Below are 8,098 nucleotides of genomic sequence, written 5' to 3' on the forward strand. Positions count from 1 at the left end.
TAATCCCTTATATCTCTCAAATATTTGTTTCTCTTTATCTCTACTACCCCTCTCTCTACCTTATCTAGATTGTCCTTAATCTCTTGTCAAATTCTTCCTGGTTCAAAGCATTAAGTATTGCGTCTTGGCATTTATTTATTTCCACATCCAACTCTTTAAGGTTTTCTCTCCTCCTCCTAATAATAAGCTGCACAGTGGTAAAAGAGAAACCTTCCAACATACTGTGCCATTCTTCCATAAAACCCATATGATATGTTCCTGATCAAATGTGGGCATTTTAAAATATCGTAAGCAATTGTTTTGTATCAACTAAAGGTGTCTGTTTACTGGAGTATAAAAGTCTTTAAGTCTGGGTATTTATCTTTTACATCATCTTTAATAAATAGCATAAAATTGCATTTTTTTTTTAATAAAATGATGTAAAAAACTTATTTGATTTGATTGTTTTAAATTCTTTGAAAAAGCCATCTCAAAGCAGTTTAAGAGTTTATCTATGAAACAAACCCTTTACTTTGAGCTAAGTGAATATGTAAATAGTCTCATCTCCCACAAAAAAAAGTTAAAGGAACATAAACTCTTCAGTGGTTATAGTTTCAGGAGTGCCCCCCATTGTAAAGAGTCAAATTGTTTTAGAATGTTTTGACTTCTTAGCTGGGGTCTCTGTCCAAGGTATCTGAGGCTGGGATTGGCACCCACAGACCCCTGGCAAGTCAAACCATTCTACAACGCCAAGGCACTCGCAACACCGTAACCATTAAAGTGCACTGTAAAGGTAATAATGCTTGGCGTGCTATTTTAAATAGGCAAATGCCCATACCATGTGCTTGCATACAGTGTCTGAGTAATATATTGTGTACGAGGGTGACATTTGTCAAACATTCCATTCCTGTGACCCTTGGGCTTAGCAATGAAATGTTCATTAGTATATAAGTAATAACAGTAAATAAACTAAAAAATATACACAATGCTGAACTGAGGTTAGAAATAGTCACAAAAGGCATAAAATAATGTTTCATTGAATTAATACACTTTGTAATGTGCCTTATATGGGTTTTAGGAAGAGATTGAAGTTCTAAGTATAAAACACAGGAGGAGAAGTAATAAATAATAAACCCAGTGGAATGCTGGGTAATATAATAAAGTTTATTGATAAAATAAAATGTCTGCCCCCAGGCTCCTGGTTTGGAGACACATTATGTTTCAGGCTATAAATGGGATTTTCCTGCTACTGACAGAGAGCATTGCCCTCCATACATGATATGAGCTGTAACCAGCTTTATTGACAGTTACACTCCATCTCCCAGCAACACGCTGCTTCCGTTTCCGGTCTAGAACACAACGAACAAACGGAAACTACAACTCCCGACAGGCTTTGCACCTCCGTGTGACGTAAACAGGAAGCTGTCGGCAGCTGGCAATTACAGTGTTTTCAAACTCGGTCCACGCTAGTTTTCACTTCCGGTCTGGTTCCAGGTCAGTTTGTGTTTGATGTCAGAGCTCAGTGTTTGTATAATACACAATAATATAACATGGCTCTGACGTCATCACTGCATGACGTCACTGGGTCTAGATGGAATATATCCAGCTCTGTGCTTTATTGGGTCATAAGATCTCAGTCTGCCATGATTTACTCACTGTCAGTCAATCAGTGGGAACAGATAGGAGATAAATATCTCCTTATTGTAAATATCTCCTTATTATAAATATCTCCTTATTGTAAATATCTCCTTATTGTAAATATCTCCCTATTGTAAATATCTCTTTATTGTAAATATCTCCTTATTGTAAATATCTCCTTATTGTAAATATCTCCTTATTATAAATATCTCCTTATTGTAAATATCTCCTTATTATAAATATCTCCTTATTGTAAATATCTCCTTATTATAAATATCTCCTTATTGTAAATATCTCCTTATTATAAATATCTCCTTATTGTAAATATCTCCCTATTGTAAATATCTCCTTATTGTAAATATCTCCTTATTGTAAATATCTCCTTATTATAAATATCTCCTTATTGTAAATATCTCCTTATTATAAATATCTCCTTATTGTAAATATCTCCCTATTGTAAATATCTCCTTATTGTAAATATCTCCTTATTATAAATATCTCCTTATTGTAAATATCTCCTTATTGTAAATATCTCCTCATTGTAAATATCTCCTTATTGTAAATATCTCCTTATTGTAAATATCTCCCTATTGTAAATATCTCCTTATTATAAATATCTCCTTATTGTAAATATCTCCTTATTGTAAATATCTCCTTATTGTAAATATCTCCTCATTGTAAATATCTCCTTATTGTAAATATCTCCTTATTGTAAATATCTCCCTATTGTAAATATCTCCTCATTGTAAATATCTCCTTATTGTAAATATCTCCTTATTGTAAATATCTCCCTATTGTAAATATCTCTTTATTGTAAATATCTCCTTATTGCAAATATCTCCTTATTGTAAATATCTCTTTATTATAAATATCTCCTTATTGTAAATATCTCCTTATTGTAAATATCTCCTTATTGTAAATATCTCCTTATTGTAAATATCTCTTTATTGTAAATATCTCCTTATTGTAAATATCTCCTTATTGTAAATATCTCCTTATTGCAAATATCTCCTTATTGTAAATATCTCTTTATTATAAATATCTCCTTATTGTAAATATCTCTTTATTGTAAATAGCTCCTTATTGTAAATAGCTCTTTATTGTAAATATCTGCTTATTATAAATATCTCTCTGTCAGTGTGTGCTGGTTATGTGGTGGAATCTCGGTAAAAATAAAGTTAGTAGGCCGAGATTACCACGTGGCATGTGTACGTGCATATGCTGACGTATCGATCAGTTGGTTGCACGAGGCAAGATACGATCAGTAGTGTACGGAGCATGTGCAAGAATACAGGATGTAGTATTCCCCTCCTCCATTGTGCTGGACAGGCCATGCGGTCAAGCAGGAAGTTAATTCTTATTTGTATTGATTGGTCAAGAGAATGTGCGGGTGGAGCTTAATATGAGAGGAGTTAGGTGCCTATATAAGGAGCCTGCACTATTGTCCGGGGCTCAGAACTTGTTGTATTTTGGTGACATTAGTCCCTCTGAGTCCCGATCGGTGAACCGAATAAAGAATCTCTTCCTTCCTGAAGAAACCTGTGTCCATCTCTCTGTGCTTGGCTTCCGTCAGTTTCTCCGGTATCAGTTAGTGTGCAGAGATTGCAGTGTTTGTTGTAGTATGAAATACTCAGTATTTCTCTGCCATAGTATGTCCAGCTATGGATAGAATGGAGGTTTAGTAATATGAGATTGGGGTTGCCAGTGCCCCCTTACTCCCTGTTCTGGGAGCAAAGCTGTCTCTAAGGAGGTAGTGAGTACTGGTTACTGTGAGAACCACCATCACTGCTGAGCTGTCACTCTGTAAATGGTACATACCGGTAAGTGTACGCATAAAAAAAAAAGCCTGGAGCCAGCAAAGTCCCTGGTACTGCAATACACGGTTATGGTGACAGAGTTAAGATCAGCAGATTACAGATCCAGAGGGAGGGCTGGGGGCTGTATCATTGTGTGGATGGAGTTGTGGTTACTGCTCTCAGAGCTGCATAGAATGGGAGAATCATAAAGGAAAGTGTAATGTTTACTATGTCTTACACGTTTATCTCCCCGTTCATGTCCGTCACTTCCTCCTAATGTTTCCCTCTGTTTTAGAGTATTACAGTGAGTGTGTACCTACACACAATGCATACCTGTATGTGTTTCTGTGTGAGTATGGCTGTGTGTTTTTGTCTGTGAATGCGTACCCATATGGTTACAGGTATGTGTGTCTGAGCTTCACCTCTATCAGGGTTAATTACTAAAGTGAGAATTAAAGGTGAATTTCAAATTGAAGGCCAGAGTAGCCGAGCTGAAAGCGCAGCTAACTTAGAGAATGTTTCCAGTTTGGTTATTATGAACATAACAAAGTCAAACTGTTCTAAAAGGCCAGGGTACTGGTGACACCACAACCACCACAATAAACTGTAGTGGTGTTGGTGCTTGGATTGTTTATTTAAATTGTAAAAAAATGTCCATATCATGTCACATATCACACCATAATCTCTCTAGCGCTCTGTAGTGGTTATGGTGCCTAGACTACACCTTAAATGTATCTGTGGGGTCTTCATAAATGGATATTATTTCCATATGTCTATTTTAATCTTCAAACACAGTTCTTGCAGACCTGAATATATCTCTTCGTCAATAATGTCTATCTCTTCCACAAGGACCAGAACCCTTTGTCAGAACATTGGAGTTACCCTGTGCTGATGAACATGGACTGGACTCAGATTGATGAGACGATCTTGGATCTCACCCTGGGAATCATCTGTTTGCTTGCAGGAGAGGTGAGAGATTCTGGGGTTTTACACTAACCAAGATATATTAGAAAACCAACATTATCAAATCTATGGCAACAGGTTCCTCAAGATAACCCAGAAATGGAACCCAGCACATTATTTATCTCCATAGTATAGAGGAGTATATTCTGAGTTCTAGGATTCATGGATGAAAATAACTTTGATGACCGGCAACGGAGCTGGCTGCATGTGTGTGCCTCCACTCCAGAGACATCTATAACCTCTCTTCTAGTACTCCTGTGTATTTATACATATCTTAAAAGTTCAACTGCTTTGCTACTAGCAAGGCTTCACTCCATTGGTGAATTTCTGCCTACCAGGGCTATATTCTGTTGTTCTCCAGTGCTAGCTAAGCTGCATACTGGATTTGTCCACCATATTATATGAAAATAAAGAAAAATCAGTACTGTCTATCTCTGACTTTTAGTTAGCTATCAAGTTGTGCTAATATTGAGTAGGTGACTGTTGCCCAATAACAATTGTATGTTTAGTTATATTACACATCAAAATGAAAGCCAGGAAAATAAAACATTTCTGCCTCCAAAATTTTTGCCATGGCTCTTGGATTCTAGATATTTTTTGTTTTCGGTCCTGATGTCACAGGAACCTAATGACATTTCATATGGAGACAGAGTTGTGGAATTCCTATCATACTTGACAACTAGGACATATAGTTCCAGGTCCTGGGCATTCTTTCTTTATTTTATGACCAATGGCAGAGTTGTTAGGGTGGGGTCAGGACCAGGGTAGGAAGTGTATGGTCTACATCTCTAAGTGTGAAGACCAATCACTCCCTCGCATTCTCAATAGTCACTAATAATTCAGAGCAGAGCACTGGGATAAGAACGTACTGTTACTATGGTCTTCTCCTGCTTCTCTACTGAACCATCAGGAAATTTAACAACCACTGGACAATGAGGGATCGAGAACCCCTGCTATATCACCCGGGAGTTTAACCCCCATTGGAAAATCAGAGATCATAGTCACCCTCCCTACAGAAAGCTAAGCAGGAGAAGGCAAAACACATTGCTTCTACAAACATGCCATACACAGTCATAACTTACCACACACATTATACACAGCCAGCACATAAACACTATGGACCCAGGAATAAACATCTGTATTTAACAAATGCTTATTATTTAGGATCAGGTGGTTGCAAAAAAAGTCTGTGAGTATTTTAATCACAACAGCAGTCACAACGTGACCGAAGGATCCTATAGAACCCAGAGCCCCAGCAAGGTGAATCCACGTTCCTCACTGATACGTGAGAGAAAGAATAACAAGAAGATCCTGGAACTGACCAATCAGATCATCCAGCTGCTGACTGGAGAGGTGAGGCTGCTGGGAATGGGACATTATACAGTAAAACCAAGGGATGTGTCTGGATGTTGACTGTATCATTGTGTGTGTCAGGTTCCAATTAGGTGTGAGGATGTCACTGTCTATTTCTCCATGGAAGAGTGGGAGTATCTAGAAGGACACAAGGATCTCTACAAGGATGTAATGATGGAGAATCACCAGACCCTAAGCTCAAGTAAGAGAAGGCTAAACACTGTGCATGTCAGAGATGATTTACAGAAATGTATATGAAATGTAATGTTTAATTTACCTCTTATTGCCATATATTGTCTACTAATAATAAACATTTTCTCCATTAGATAAACCTTCACCAACTGAATATCACACTCCAGATTGTGTGCCTGATTTCCGAAACAATGAGGAAAGTGCAAATAAACCCAGCAATGGAGCAAACTATCTGCAAACTAGCAAAGTGAGGAAATTACATATGAAAAATATTCCGTACATCTGGGAAGAGTCTCCACCCCGTATAGAGGAAAATCACAGAAACATGGAATGTCCATCTACTGATATTAAGAAGGAATCGGCATTACATGGAGAAGGAAATCTCACAGGGTTTGACATCCATGCATGCACAGATAATACACAGACAGAATATTCATCTATTCTTATTAAGGAGGAATCAGCCTCGGATGAAGAAGGGAATCGCCCAGGAGTCGACATTTATAAATCCAGTCACAATTCTACTCTTGCAGATAATGAAGATAATAGAACTTGTTCAAACATACATTCTATCAAGCCTTGTATTGAATTAAATACACCACATCATATTGATGGTAATGCTACTCAGAGCAAAGACAACATAGAGGAAATATTCCCGATTTCTGATTGTCCACAAGGCTTCAGTAGTGACACGCAGGATGTTAAACATCAGCCAACTCATACAGGTAAATCCCTATTATCCACGCCAGACCTTGTTATACATGAGATGAATCCTACAGGAGAAAATCAGATTTCATCTTCTCAATCTGGGTCAGATTTTATTCAGGTGTCCAATCTTGTCAAGCAGGAAATGGATTGGAATGAACAGACACCATATATGTGCTCTGAATGTGGGAAAAGTTTTACCCAGGCTGCAGAGCTTGCGTCACATAAAATGGTTCATAATAGGGAAACACCTTACAAATGTACTGAATGTTCAAAGTGTTTTAACAAAAAGATGTATCTTTTTCGACATCAGAAGGTTCACAGAGGAGAAAAGCTATATAAATGCTCTGAATGTGGGAAGCGGTTTAACTTAAAGCATGCTCTTATTAGACACAACAGAGTTCACACAGGAGAGAAACCATATAGGTGCCTTGAATGCGGGAAAGATTTTACCCGGACCACATATCTTGCATCACATAAAAGGATTCACTCTGGAGAAAAAACATTTTCATGCTCAGAGTGTGGGAAACGGTTTAACTTAAAGCATGATCTTAATAGGCACCAAAGAGTTCACACAGGAGAGAAACCATATAGGTGTCTTGAATGCGGGAAAGATTTTACCCAGGCCTCAAATCTTGCATCACATAAAAGGATTCACTCAGGAGAAAAACCATTTTCATGCTCAGAGTGTGGGAAACGGTTTAACTTAAAGCATGGTCTTAATAGGCACCACAGAGTTCACACAGGAGAGAAACATATAGGTGTCTTGAATGCGGGAAAATTTTTACCTGGTTAACAAGTCTTGTTTCACATAAAAGGACTCACTTAGGAGAAAAAACATTGTCATGCTCTGAATGTGGGAAAGGTTTTACCCGGCGCTCATCTCTTAGCAGACATAATAGAGTTCACAGATGATTAAAGCCATTTTTTTGTCCTAAATGTTGAGAAAGCTTTGCAGGTCTTTTTTCTAATATTAGATATTAAGGCCTATTATAGATTAGAACCCATTTGCATGTACCAATTATTTGTTACCAGAGTCTTGTTACATATTCAATAAATTAGATTTGTATAGTTTTTTTTGTCTCTGCACTCCAGCATTCATTTCTGACAGCGACTCCCTCCCTCTCCCAGTCACGTGTGGTGTTCCCCAAGGTTCCATTCTCGGCCCCCTACTATTTTCATTATTTATAAATGATCTGCCTAATTTCTGCAAATCCTCAAATGTACACATGTACGCAGATGACACGGTAATATATGCGAGCAATTCCGATGTACCGTAGCTTGAGGCTGTGCTCCAAGACCAGTTTACAGAGGTAGAAAAGTGGATCGCAAAAAACAAACTGTTCCTGAACACTGACAAAACTGTCACAATGATCTTTGGAACAGTACCTAAATTACACAAATTACACAATTCCCACCTATCCATCAAAACAATTTCAAATGGCACACTGACCGCAGTCCACTCTTTCAAATAC

General features: G+C 37.6%; 1 protein-coding gene across 1 annotated transcript; it reads left to right on the plus strand.

Moving 5' to 3' along the window:
* The first annotated feature begins 1,449 nt into the window (after positions 1 to 1,449).
* On the plus strand, positions 1,450 to 7,652 carry LOC134574564 (zinc finger protein 436-like). Its single transcript, XM_063433688.1, has 5 exons — positions 1,450 to 1,473; positions 4,263 to 4,382; positions 5,541 to 5,729; positions 5,811 to 5,931; positions 6,056 to 7,652. The coding sequence occupies exons 2-5, from the start codon at positions 4,305 to 4,307 to the stop codon at positions 7,417 to 7,419; spliced, it is 1,752 nt and encodes a 583-aa protein (XP_063289758.1). The 5' UTR covers positions 1,450 to 1,473; positions 4,263 to 4,304; the 3' UTR covers positions 7,420 to 7,652.
* The last annotated feature ends 446 nt before the right edge of the window (positions 7,653 to 8,098 follow it).

This window comes from Pelobates fuscus, chromosome 10 (genome assembly GCF_036172605.1).
Source record: "Pelobates fuscus isolate aPelFus1 chromosome 10, aPelFus1.pri, whole genome shotgun sequence".
NCBI classification, from domain to species: Eukaryota; Metazoa; Chordata; class Amphibia; order Anura; family Pelobatidae; genus Pelobates; species Pelobates fuscus.

Coding starts and splice junctions, on each gene's coding strand:
- LOC134574564 (XM_063433688.1), top strand. CDS start 4,305: ATGAACATGGACTGGACTCAGATTGATGAGACGATCTTGGATCTCACC. Junction 5,730..5,810: donor TCCAGCTGCTGACTGGAGAG/GTGAGGCTGCTG, acceptor TGTGTGTGTCAG/GTTCCAATTAGGTGTGAGGA. Junction 5,932..6,055: donor TCACCAGACCCTAAGCTCAA/GTAAGAGAAGGC, acceptor TTTCTCCATTAG/ATAAACCTTCACCAACTGAA.